We start from the raw sequence: 14008 nt of genomic DNA, 5'->3' as shown, positions 1-14008 counted from the left end.
GATTCTGCACGTGCACTTTGAGAACATGAACCCCCACTTTGAGCTGGACCAATAAAATGAATGACAGCATAATAATCTATACATAATCCATAAACAACCACCCACAACTTCATATTGTCCTTATTATTTAGTGCAAGAAACATCTAAAAAGTGTTTTATTATTATTATTAGTAGTAGTAGTAGTAGTAGTAGTAGTAGTGGTAGTAGTAGTAGTAGTGGTAGTAGACAACTTTCACACATAATGTTGGTATTGATTCGTGCAGAGATGTTGAACTGTTCCTCATGCTGAAGTCAGCCCTGTGTCCCTGTGACACTTCCCAGTCACTCACCCAGTGAATCAGGCCCTTTTGAACAATACTGCCATCCGCTGTTTGTGATGGGCACGTGCACCGACATGACAGGACTGATAATGGCCGCTGCCTACATGATATTTTTCCAACCTTTATTAATGCAAAGTTTGACCTTTGCCGGCCACATGCGGACAGTTTGATGCGTTCAGAATGTAGGTGAAGCGTCACAGAGCGTTTAGCTGCGTTCTGCACTGACGACACGTTTGAGATGCGCATGAGATTTTTTTACCCCTGTCCACATGAGCCAAGATGTTTTTTGACCGAATTAAATTTTGAGCTCAGCAAATAACTTAAGTTATATAAGCTATGTTAAAGTCGGAGGTTTCTGTTACACTCCAACATGTGTGTGCTCATTATAAATTATGGGGAAGGAGGTTTTCATAACTTTTGCTTGGTTTGATGATCCAGTTCTTATCCTAAACTGTCTTGTTATCGACTTTAAAAGAGTGCCGAGGGAAACTGGATTAAATGCTTCTCTGTGCATATCCATTAAACAGATTTAATAAACAAATCAGGCATAGTTTGTGACCGTGATCGAAGGTAAACTTTGTGACTTCCTGAATGAAAGCCTTTGTCTCACACAAGATACATCATCCAATACAATTTCTTTTGCGGAGCATGTAAAGAAAACCAAAAGAAGAGTTTTCCATCTGAGGTCCCATTTATACAAGGTTTTCAAGTGAAAATGGAAATTTCACTACGTTTTGTGTGTCCGTTTACAATGGTGCTCGGAACCATTGAAAACCAACTTTTTGAAAATGGCTGCTGAGGTGGAAGTTTTCAAAAACGCTCCGACTCGATCCAGAAATAGTTCTGCACATGCACGAGTAGATGGACAATAACAACACTATTTGGCTATAGAGTGTCATGACTCCCAGTCTTTATTCTCCTGGGACTTGCTAGTTTAAGAGTTGACAGTCACCGTAATAATCATCCAACTTCATCATACGAATGTCCGCGTACTCGCTCTTTTCAATGAGAACACATTGCTTGTATGAAATAGCTACGTGTTTACACAGAAACATTTGAAAAACAATGTCTGTTTACAAACAGAAATCATGATTAACTGATAATGAGATATAATAAAAGATGTAATGACGATCTATTTATTTCAGGGGTGTCAAACATAAGGCCTGTGGGCAAAAATTGTCCCACAAGAGGCTCCAATCTGGCCAAACCACCAAGCAAATTGTAAAGAAATTCAAAGAAAACCTTGATTTAGCAGGCACAACACAACACTGAGACCCGGGGTGAGATATCAGTGATGCTTCAATGAAAGCTTGCGCCCTTGTTGCTATCAAACTTGCCTCAACGCCATACTGTCAGGCCGAGTTTGTGAAAATACCCAGAATGCAACAGCTATGATAAGTTTTTTTTTTGACATTTCACTGTATTTTGCACCAGAACATTTCATCAAAGTTTACTTAATTTTTGGCAGCGGTGGCTCAGCGGGTAGAGCGGGTCGTCTCTTAGTCGGAAGGTTGCAGGTTGGATTCCCCATCTGTCCACATGTCGACGTGTCCTCGAGCAAGGCGCCGGACTCCAGATTTTTTTGGGAGGGACTGAGTGGCTGGCAGGCGCCTCCATTGATGTGTGAATGTATGTTGGAATGGGAGAATGTGATTATCAATGTGGAGAGCTTTGGGGCTGCTCCGGTGGCGGTCAAAGTGAAATCCATTTACCATTACAGAAACAAACACCAGCACCCACTTGTGGCCTGCCCTGCTCACGTCATCATTTTCAGCGTTTCTGCTGTTGCCGTGCAAACTCGTCGCGTTTTTCACTTGAAATGTTGTAAAGCGGTCCTGAGTTCATCTTTCTCTCAGAAAGAGACACACAACTGAAAGAGGTACCTTTTCTGAGCTGTAGCTGTGTTGATCACGTTCTACGCAGCACTGTCTCTCTTAAAATGTGGTATTTTGTTTCTGTATTCAGCCTTTCCGTCATTATGAAAAAGCATTAGAGTCATTGGCTTTGAGGCTTATTGGTTTAATCACAATGAATTCAGAACGACTCCTCTTGTTTTCACGGTGGCATAAAACGAAATGCAGTTTTCATGCCTGAAATCACACTTTTCATGTTTTATCAAGTGTAACTGAAGCTTTATGGGGAGAACAAAAGAAGTTATTTGTAGCTAATCCTTGGGCACCGATCGGCTCGTCAGATGGGCGGGCTTCGGGGGGCGATGAGCGCACAATCATACAATCAAAAAGGACGTACTGTTTTAATTAAACACATTCAAGTGTGCGCTGAGGGAAACGCTTTCATTTTTTTCCCTTAAAACTGAAAAACTGACCAAGGTAATGAGTGGCGAATGAGAGAAACTGACGTTTTAAAGCTGCACTTCATCCAAGCTCTTCGGCTGCCGGGGTTAAGAACCGGGTTTCAAAGCAGGCTGCAGCACTTTCATTCGGACATGAAAGCGTCATTTATTGAAGTCAAGACGTTCATTCGCTGCATTAAAGGCCTGTTTTATCCGCGAGGGCTTGATGGGCGTCGGCGCCCTTCGGGAGAATCGACACCAGCAATTTGTATAAAAAGGAGCTGCTAATATGTGCTTGTTAACATAAAACTATAACATTACGGTGTTGATTATATGACGTGACTAGTTGCGCATTTCCACAGCAACACTTTGAAAGCGATGTAGTTTTCATGTCCGGTCACTAGTGGGTGCTGTTGGCCGTTTTTGTAATGAAACCACACACACATCCGAGCAGAGAAGAATACGCTATGAAACATTGTTGTTGTTGCCCATCGACTTGCACATGTACAAAAGAACTATTTACTGCGGCCGCAGTGTGTGCGGCAGCTGGAGCAGCATTTTCAGAAAGTTACGTTTTCAGTGACTCCGAGCACCGTTGCCGTGTGAACCAACCTCCAAAACGCAACCAACGTTTTCCCTTTTTCACTTCGTCTGAACGACAGAACCTATGGTGGCCACCGAACAAACACTTCCTTAGACTTAGTCTGTTGTGTAATTTGCATCTTTATTATGAAATCAGCCCATAATGTAATAACTTTGTCTTTTACGGCTTTTTGCTCGATCTGATAATGACCTTTGACTCCGTTGCCTTCACTACACGAGCTCAGCATTACTCTCACGCAAGCCAAAAACTCATGACATCACACAGGTTTTGTATCGTGAATCCTTTTAATCACACCCTGAAACAAAACAAGTTATTGTGCAGTGAAGAAAGTCGAGTAAATAAATACAGGTTGTTTGTTTTTCAGAGATATTCTTGATTTTCTTTTCAGGAGCGGAAATAACCACAGGACCCGATGCTGGACGTACAATCGACGGGTCAAAAAATAACAAGAGGGTGGGGAAAGAAGAAGAAAAAAATGAAAAAACACACTCCGTAGCTAGGAGAAGACAGAGAGAGAAAGACACGAGCACGTCATCACAGGAAGTACACGGCGCGAGCCCCTGAAGCCGTCTCCTGGCTGTCAGTAAACTGTGCTCCTCTTTAGGATGTACGGCCTCCGGGACTTGGTGTTGTGGCCGGCCTGCCTCTTCAGGATGTACGGGGATTTCCGTTTCAGCGGCGTGTCGTTGCTCTCCACGGAATATTCTAGAGAGTCTTGGAGTAGCTGTGAGCAGCACAAGAAAGGAAGTTGAAGGAACCCTTCATGAGAGCCGGCTTATAGCACCTGTGTCGTGCAGAATTTCACGTCGGTCTAGCTTTTTTATTTTGGGATTTGTTGCATCAAACTTTTTCTTCGCTAGACTTATTAATGTCTGGAATTGATCAACAGATAAACAGTTTGTAGGATTTGTAAATTGGTGCTCATATCCACAAGTTGCGTGTTTATGCGGCAACATTTTGAAAGTGATGTGGTTGTCCTGTTTGGCCACTAGTGGGTGCTGTTGGACACCGACAGTCATATGGACAGATGACCAAGTTGTTATTACAGGTGACTCTCAACTATAAAACTACCAAGTCCCAGGAGAATCTGGATGTGTAAACAGGGCCTGAAATGACATGGACGTGAGTGAGGGGGAAAAAAGCAGGAGGAATCAAATGTCTTTTGATGGATCAGTTGCGAGACCCAAGAAAAAAAAAAAAGCACTATTTCTAAAAAGCTGGCAATTTTCGTGGGGGATACTAAAAAAGCCAATGAGTGTCTTATCAGGGATTCTGAGAAAACTGGAAAGTTTGTTTGTGATACCACGTCAAGTTTCTCAGGAAACGTTTGGGAGATATTGCAAATCTTAGAGGAAAAACTACTTTCAGAAAAGCCCTTCAAGATCTTATAAATCTTATGGAGACTAGAAGACAAGAAAGCTTTTGTGAGACATTTCGAAATCTTTTCACAACTGCCACCTAGTGAAGAAAAGTGGTATTACCAACATCTGACACTGCGCCTTTAAACTATAGGGATACACCGATGACACTTTTTTTAAAGGACGAGTACTAAACTTTAGCTAGTTGCCGATACAGATACGAGTACTTACAACCTCAGCATCAACACTAACACTATCAACTGTACTCGGAAATGGCTTCCCGATACAACCTGGTGAGTATTATGTGTATTACTGAGGGACTGATCTCGCAGTGTGTCGCCACACGATCGCAGTTAATGAGTGTATCAGTCACACTTTAATCATATTTAGCATGTGGCATCACTGTTATGTGAGCCTGTAGCATGTAGCATGTAGCATGTAGCACGGGTCGGGATATAATCCTCCTGATCCAATGAGAACCCTAACCCTAAAATGTTTGATAAATATTTAATATTGAATGTAGTCAAATACTCTACAGTACTGTGCAGTACTGGACCTGATACTGGTATCGGTATCAGTACATCCCTACTTTAAATATTTATCCATATAAATTACTTATGGGACTTTTTACCACAGAGTGTGTGTGTGTGTGTGTGTGTGTGTGTGTGTGTGTGTGTGTGTGTGTGTGTGTGTGTGTGTGTGTGTGTGTGTGTGTGTGTGTGTGTGTGCCTCACCCTCTCCTCCCTGCTCTGCAGCGCTCTGCAGATGTGTTGCAGGCTGTACAGCTCCTCCAGCAGCTGGAGGCTTCCCTCCCTCATCTCGCCCTCCGCCTGCTCCTCCGCCTCCTCCTCAGCGGTCCACACCTCCTGCCTCAGGCCACTCACCATCCTGCACAGATTGGCCAGCGACACGCGCCAGTAGGGGGCACTCTGCTTATTGTGTTTCATCTGCAAGGAGAGGAATGGAAAGGATTGAGACATACATATGTATTTAATGTCCGTTTTGCATGTGGAGCTTCGAGGAAACAAATTATTCCTAATAAGAACGATTTTTGTGTTGATTTATCTCTTGACATGGTGGTCCACAGCCTCCTGGAAATAGGACCCCAGAGATCTTGGTGAGGGCCACAAGGCTGCCTGCTGTCAAGTTGACATATATTTGCACAAGTCAAATAAAAACATAAAAAGAGAGTTTTTGAAATTCTAAATCAGAAACTGTAATTTGGAGGAAGTCGGCTTGTTAAAAAAATAAATAAATAAAAGATCCTGAAATCCAAAAGGTACTATGTATGGAGGGGCTTTAAACTGCAGAAATGGCTCATCCTCCCTTGCATACCTGCAGGCAACGTCGCGAGCATATGACATCACGTCATACTAACCTGGTTGTATCTGGGATTTTTTGTCCGAGTACTCCGTGTCGTATTGGACCCGATACCTTATATTGGTATTGCTGCATCCCTAATCAAAATTATTGGGAAAATTATTTTAACGAAAATAATTCAAATATGTCATTGCCTTAATGATAAGTTATTCCATCATTGACTTTATTACATTGAAAATATTGTGGCATATTAATTAAGTATATTTATTCCAAATACAATTCTATTATTTATTAAATATATTCATTAATTAATATAAATTATGGTATTTCACATATATATATTAAGATATCGTGTTATTAGCTATTATGACATTATTGGTTTTCACAACCCCTGAAATAACTTTTCAATAGCAAGCGCGTAATACCACTGTGAGGAGAACATGGTTATACGATGAATCAGACCTTGACAGTTCAACGTGTTGAGGATGTTCACTTTCTCACTCTGGACAGCAGTGTGCTGTTTCTTAGGCCGTTCATATAAACAGTCCGACGCCTTAAGAGCCGTGCCGCCACTTCTGACCTCAATCTCGCCGCGAACACGACGCCCAATAATCTAGTTTGAGTGCTTTGAGTTGGCGAAGGGCCCCTGCAGGAGACGGAGGGGGGAGGGGCTCCCCGAGAGTGTCGCACACCTTTCCTGCATAGACCTCTGGATGTCATCGAGAATGATGAGGACCATCACGCGGCGAGGGAGAGGGGAGTAAATTGTCACCTGTGAGGTTATTGCAAACATCCCCGAGGCCCCACCGGGACTCACTTCGGAGGCGGTCGTTTACGGGCGGCCGAGGAGCGCCGCTAATGCCGTAAAGAAATAAAAAATAAAAACAGAAAGCAAAGCGGGTTTCCTGTTTGTTTGCAGACGGAGATAAACGTGTAATAAAAGCCATGGAGACGTGGAAACAGCAGCACACTGTGGATCAGACGGGACATTTGGAGATCAATGGCGCGGCTGAGACGTTAAGGGTTTAATTCACTTTTAAATGAACTGGGGGAGAGGCAGACAGGTGTGGGCTTAATTATGAACATGGAGGAGATTCATTAGAATCTTCCACGCCGTAAAAAAAAAGAAAAAAAAGAAATTCAGTGACATGGAAGAAAAAACGCCCCATATTCACTGCAATAACAGAACAAAAGGAGGAGCCATACCTCTCAAACACATTAAGTCTGTAATTCATCAGTCAATATTTAGTCTTTGCAGCATTTCTCAAGCACAATCATGACAATCTTGTAATTTATCAAGAAATTAAACGAGGGTGGTTTGGTTTGCCTCCTTTGCACATCAAGAACTGCACTTGTGTTGCGCGTGAGACTATCAAATAATCCTATTTGAGGTTTTATAAAGAAAAGAAAACAATATGCGGAGGACAGCGGCCTTTCATAGAAATTTGGTCGAGAAACCTAATTTAGAGACTTTTTAAAGCTCGAAATGGTGAAATCTTTGTGTTGTGTTGAATATGGTGCTTTTAAACACACGTTTTAGTGTGAAAATGACGCGTAGAGGTGTTACCTTTTCATTTTTGATTCAGAAATCTTTCACTTCAATGATGTAGTGAGCAGAGAACGACTCGCTATAAGCATTACCAGTGGGGGTACACAAACATCCGTATGAACTGACGAGGAAGTTGGATAGCTCCTGCAGTGACTCAACTCTAAAACCACCAAGTTGCGGGAGAATCTGGAGTCGTGACACTCTGGAGGAAACGTTGTTGTTATCGTCCGTCGATTCGCCAAATGTGCAGAAGAACTATTTATTACGGCCGTGGTGCGCGTGTGCAGGAGCAGCGTTTCTGCCGTCGACAAGGAGATGAAACCCAAGTGTTTTCAGAAAGTGTCTCATTGTGTAGACGTGTTTGCATGGTCAATAAACTCATCTCATCTCATCTCATCTCATCTCATCTCATCTCATCTCATCTCATCTCATCTCATCTCATCTCATCTCATCTCATCTCATCTCATCTCGTCTCGTCTCATCTCATCTCGTCTCAAGATCTGCGACACTCAATACAAATAAATATGTTCTATTGGACATAGATCTATAACAGGTTAGACTGGATAAAACTATGACAACTAGTGAAGTTACATGAGGTGCATGTGAAAATTATTTGGTTGATTTGTTGTTCATTTATGTTTTAGGGGTTGGTTTTTTTTGTCTAAAAAAGGAGCCTAATGACATTATATTATTCTAAAATCACTAAAGCTGGGATGTCATAGGTCTTCCAGGGCAGGGTCAGGGGGATGCCTTTTCCCAATATTGCTTTTGTATATCTTTAGTTTTTTGATGAAAAAAAATAGTTTTTTAAAAGTTGGAGGCTAAACTTTATGTTTTGTGTTGGAGGCTGAATTAATAACATATAATTAGCCGAATTTATTGCCAGAGAATCAGATTGACATTCAACAACCCGTACATCATCACTGCAGCAATAATTAAATTAATCATCTCGAGCAGAAATAGCACATCTGTAATGCTACTAGTTGAGTTTATTTAGTTGAATTTTAATATTCTACAGTTGTGTGTGTTTGTACAAAGCAGTTCATGTGTTTTATGTTTCTAAAGATTTCAATGATATTTGAAGGAGTTTTCATATTCTTCCTCTGCCTCTTTGGTTTTCCACAGTTCAACAGTCTGCGTTTGAGGTTCTACTTGGTTAACGTGTGTGTGATTACATTGGTTGATTAATATTAACTTTCCTACAAATCTGACTTCCAATATTCGACCAGACACACATCAGAATATAAATATGAAGTCTAGTTTTCAAATCATTATGGTCTGAAAATAAAACCTGTATTCCATAATTTTATTTAATGTAATTTCCTGCACTTCAATTCAAGTGTGTGTGTGTGTGTGTGTGTGTGTGTGTGTGTGTGTGTGTGTGTGTGTGTGATATCAGTTGAATGGGTTTGTATCAGACTTTGCGATTTGCCTGATTTTTGAGGTAAATTATGTTAAATTTGTGATCTTCTCCACTGTGATGCATCAGAAGTAACAAGAGCTTTCAAATCAGTAAATTCCTGGTTTTGAAGATGGTTTAAATCCTATTTCCACTTGATGTTAAGATATTTCATCATAGAAACACCATGGACTTCTTATTACACTAATTTTGAAGTATTCTGATTGTGTTTCATCACAAAAAAAAAAAACCCACAACTACAATCATTCAGGCGTCTGATGTTAGCAGGAGGTCAGTGCCAAAGCGTCCGGGCAAACAGATGAACCCCGTCAGAGCTGTAATGTAATCACGCTGAGCGGAGAAAAAGAGAGCCATGGGGGAGAAATCTACGTCCTCCGTCTAATCAGATAAAGAGAGCCGAGTCGGTCAGTCAATTAAGTTGTCACCAAACAGAAAAGAAGAGGGGGTGGGGGGGTAGTGCGCATTGTTCAGATAGAGTGTCTCCAACAACGTTGCACTTTTCCAGGCTTTGAGCGCTCCATCAGTCATCCGCTAAGTTATTATTACAATCATCACCCCTGAGCAACCTCTGAGCATCGCAGCGATGAATCACATGGCTGATTTGTCACCGTCACGTCTCCCATGGTTATTTATCAGGGTGGGGGTGGGGTGGTGGTGGGGAATGCTGTCAGGTCCATCTGAATCCCATTAGGGGTCTGCCTCGTGGTTTTCCACTTTCACAACTCTGGCGGAGTCGAAGGAAATGTGATAAAGATGTAAAAAAGCTTCGACTGGACCTTCTTCCCCTGAACTAAGTGATGGATGCTTTACCGGTGCCCACTTGAAGTGAATGAAAGGGTTGATATGATCGACTGAGTGCAGGTTGCAGGAGGGGAGCTGGAGCCTCCCGGGGTCTGGATGTGATGGAGGACCACCTGGACGGGGGTCACTACCTGCCTAGCCGGGGTCAGAGGAGCCTCTGATGGTACAGGCGCAAACGGAGCCGACGTACCTTGGAGGTGAAGAGGCTGCTGAGTAGATCCTCTTCCAGCGCTCGCTGCTCCTGGTCCACATCTGTCAGGAGAAAGCACCATTAGCACCTTCATCCTCACCATCCTCAGGGAGAAGAGCACATTAAAGAAGGATCCTCGGCGGCTCGGCGAGCATTTCTACCCCGGCTGCGAGGGAAAGTGATCAATCTTTAAAGTGATTCAGTAACATCTGTGTCTCATCATCATCACCTATAACAATGAAATCCCTTCTTACCAAACGGGGAAAACATCTTTCTATTGTTCATTGGCCTCACTGATACTGTTGGTGTTCAGGCTGAGAGGTGCTGAACTCCGGCTCCGTGTTTCTTCACAAGCGTTTGCTCACTTCAGACCTCACATCCACTCCTGCAACATCCCAAATACTTCACGGTTCCTCCTCTTTCCTCATTACTTTAGTCGTCAGACGTGAAACTGGCCCTGAAGCGCATTGAATTCCACAAAGATCCTGACTTTCAAAGCCTCTGTTTGTAGTCTGCTTGAATGCACAAGGAATGGCAGAAAGCTCCGTGTGGTTTGTGTTTTATTTAACGGAGCATTTCATTCATTTCGGTTCTCATTCTGCAGAAGCAATGTTGACGACACGGAGGGCACTTGATAAACGGTGGTAGATGTCTGTATTAAATACAGTAAATTGTTCATGCTGTCTCACGTTTGATTATTTGCATGTAAAAATTGGTTTTACGAATCCATGGTTAAGGTTTTACTGCATGTCGTTGCTGTTTTTCATCATTTTCTTTTATAAATGTGTTTAACATTCACCACATATTTGTTCATTTGTTAATATGAACAAAACAATCCATCAGAAGTATCCCTTGTATTTGTGGATAAAGTTGATTTTCATCATTTTCTAAGGTAATTTCACCGACAGCTACTAATTTTCAATGTTAAAAGTCAGTTTTGACAGTGTTCTCAGTCAGGCACTTCATGTTGTTTCTTTTTTCTTATTTCAAACTGCTGCACTTATCAGATTCACATCCGAACGAGACATATCACCTCGATATATCATCAAAAGTGGGCAGGTACAGTGATGGTTAAACATAGCTGAATTTACTGTGTCTTATTAGAACTTAGTTCGTACTCACTGGAAGAAAACTCAAAATCACTCTTCTTTACATCAGTTATTTGAATGAAAAAAGAGTTTATTACTCAGGGAGTCTCAGTTTTGAAAGAAAATATCAAAAATCCTTAAATAGGATGGGTCAAACATATGGCCTGGGGCCAAAACTGGGCCGCCAGAGGGTCCAAACCAGCCGAATGACATTATATGAAAAACAATCAATACAATTAAAAAAGTTAATAAAGTTAAAAGACTTTAGTTTTCTTATAAATTTAACTGCTTTTTAATGACTTTACTGGAGATTTCAGTGTTTCATTGAGGCATATCACCACACTGAATCCTGAGATAATAAATTAGTGATGCAGAGTTGAAAGCAAATGATTTTATATGAACAATAAAACACTACAGTGCAGGCGAATGTGCAAAAACATACATTTTCAATGTATTTTCTGTACTATGGTTTTGAAACTGCATAATGTAGAAACTGCACTCTAATTCTTTTAAAAGCTCAAATTTAAGTGTTTTTTGGTTTTGTAAAGCTTCGATTATCACATTTACTTAATGAGAGTTTAAAAGCTGTAATATGGGGAAATGTGGTTAATTTGCTCAAATTTGACTGGTTAAAGTTAGATACTGTCTTAGAATGAAGAAATGCGTTGCTATTTTTATGTATAGTTTCTTTAATGTGAAATATTACAGACTTGGTCCTTCGACATTTTTAAATTTAAGGATATTTTTGTTATTAAAAGATATAATTTTCGGTCCCAGGTTTTAAAGCAGTACAACGTGGCGGTTGTAAACACACACAGAGTGCTGCACCTGTTGCAGGAGTCAAGTTCAGGTTTCTTTTTTTTTTTTTCTCTTCTCTTTTCGTTGAATGGAGTGATAAAAGTGATGGAAAGAGCTCACCTGTGCAGAGGGCGCCGTACATGACACAGAGGAGAAGCACACACGCCAGCTGTGGCTGCATCGTGATCAGGGGAAAGTACTTTGAAAAATCCAACAACAAAAGAAAAACACTGAAGAGTTGGTCTGAAAGAGAGTCTAGTCCACAGGGTTGAAGGTCAGATGCCGGTCAAGGATGGAGAGGTCGTCGTCTTTTTCTTCTTCTTTCTTCCTCTTCTTCTTTTTTCTTCTTCTTCTTCTTGCAGATCCCAGCAAGATACCTTTTCCCACTTGTGGATGTGAAGAGCAGTGGGCTCCATTCCCCCGGTATATAAGAGAGCCACTGTGATGTCAGAGGTATCAGTGTCTCACCCCTCCTCCCTCCTCCCTCCCTCCCTCCCTCCCTCCTTCCTACCTCCCACTTCCTCTGCTCATCCCCACCCACTGCTTCCATGCATCCATCCCTCCATCCAGCCGTCTGCCCCCCCCCCCCCGCTCATCCTCATCATCCTCATCATCTTCTCCCTCCTGTCACTGTGCCATCGTCTCATCACACGTCACTCCACCATCACGACTGGATCTCTCTCTTTTCCCCTCTTTCTTTGCGTCACGATTTGAGAGATTTGGTTATTTCCACCCCGGAGCGGGTGCCATCGGAGGTTTTTTTGACCTGTCTCGGGTGATGAGGGAGGACGCACGAATCCCCTCTTTTGTGTCACACTGATGTTTTTCTTCTCTTGAGGTCTTTATCCATGCAACAGGTGGAGGAGCCATTCACTGTGCCTGCGATACACCACCTGCCTTCAGTAGCGTGAGCTCGTCCACCTTATAGAGCATCTTCCTTCCCACTAATGTAACTTCGGCTCAGGTTAATTAGTGGATCCGTCAGAATTATCGTCAGGCTCCTCTAACATGCACTGTGCATTAATAAATGGAAAGTAAAAGGATAAACATTAGGGATGCACCGATACCGATACAAGTATCGGGTCCGATACAACCTGGCCAGTACTTTGTGACTTCATCAGCAGCACGTAGAGAAGAGAGCACGGCTGACATGTTCTACCTAGATATTAAGAGGACGGTTCAATAACTACTCGTATCTGTACTCAATAACAGCAAGTAGCTAAAGGTTAGTACTCAAGTTTCAAAAAAGTGGTATCGGTGGATCCCAAGTATGAATACTTATCTATATATTCTGTAACTTTGTGAAAGCTTCCCTGAGCTGTGTGAGGGGCTCCAGTGTGGCTCCAGATCGACCAGTTTCAGGCTCTTGCAGTATCATCAACGCTTCTGCAGAACTTTGTGATATTCATTTAAAAAAAAAATTCAACTTAAAGTGAAGGTTTTTTTTTAAAAATCTTATATTCTATAGTTTATTGTTGAAAAAACTTCACACTGACATTCTCAGTTACTGAGAACAATTTTCATCTTATTTTGAAGTCCAGTCGCCAGTCCTAGGGACAGGAGAAAACAAGACTTTCTGGAAACGGCCGGCCTCCGTCTTGAGTAGACGGCAGAGGGTGTCGTTTTCACATAATGCAATGAAAGAAAAACAATACAATAAGTTTGAGTTCAAAATCAATCAATGATAAAAAACTGTTCAATTGGCCAATTAGGTTAAAATCAGTTAGCATGAGGAGCTCAATCAAATGTTTCAGTAAAAACAAACAGATTCATCTCATTAACATTAAATGCGTTGAAATAATTTTATTACAAAATGCGGCGTTATTTCATAATGACTGGAAAATGTATTACATTATTACGTATTGCACCATTATTACATAATGCGGGAATTCACATATGTACCAAAGTTTGAGAATCAACACTGACATGGCTTAATGATGGCAATGACCCAAATAGTAGAACATTAAAAATAAATACAAAATTGAATTGAAAATATGGTGCAGTTTAAACATATAGTGATTCAACTGGGGCACAGTACAAAAGCTCTATCTAGTGGTACGCGTGGTCAAGTTATAAATATATTTCTTTTATAAACTGTATTTGAAAATACATAAGATCATCAAAATAGAACAAAATTAAGGCCCTGTTTACACTACAACGATTTCAAGTGAAAATGCAAAACTCTATTAGTTGCATTTCAAATGAAACAAACACGATTCACTTCAATAACTTAAGTTTTCTTTTAAAATGTAACACATACAACGGTG

General features: G+C 41.4%; 1 protein-coding gene across 1 annotated transcript; it reads right to left on the bottom strand.

Moving 5' to 3' along the window:
• Positions 1-3486: 3486 nt before the first annotated feature.
• On the bottom strand, positions 3487-12138 carry nts (neurotensin). The gene is made up of 4 exons (XM_080474578.1): positions 11862-12138; positions 9856-9917; positions 5310-5522; positions 3487-3941 (listed from the first exon to the last, which is right to left on the bottom strand). The coding sequence occupies exons 1-4, from the start codon at positions 11920-11922 to the stop codon at positions 3798-3800; spliced, it is 480 nt and encodes a 159-aa protein (XP_080330704.1). The 5' UTR covers positions 11923-12138; the 3' UTR covers positions 3487-3797.
• Between the last annotated feature and the right edge of the window lie 1870 nt (positions 12139-14008).

This window comes from Lipophrys pholis (assembly GCF_963383615.2).
Source record: "Lipophrys pholis genome assembly, chromosome: 11".
Lineage (NCBI taxonomy): Eukaryota > Metazoa > Chordata > Actinopteri > Blenniiformes > Blenniidae > Lipophrys > Lipophrys pholis.
Note: the sequence above shows the minus strand (reverse complement) of the source record. Positions and strands in the feature narration are given on the sequence as shown.

Bases quoted from the DNA above. Each gene is read 5' to 3' on its own strand.
- nts (XM_080474578.1), bottom strand. From the start codon at position 11,922: ATGCAGCCACAGCTGGCGTGTGTGCTTCTCCTCTGTGTCATGTACGGC. The intron at 9,918-11,861 runs GTGAGCTCTTTC...TTCTCCTGACAG, and splicing joins GTACGGCGCCCTCTGCACAG to ATGTGGACCAGGAGCAGCGA. The intron at 3,942-5,309 runs GTGAGGCACACA...TGCTGCTCACAG, and splicing joins TGCAGAGCAGGGAGGAGAGG to CTACTCCAAGACTCTCTAGA.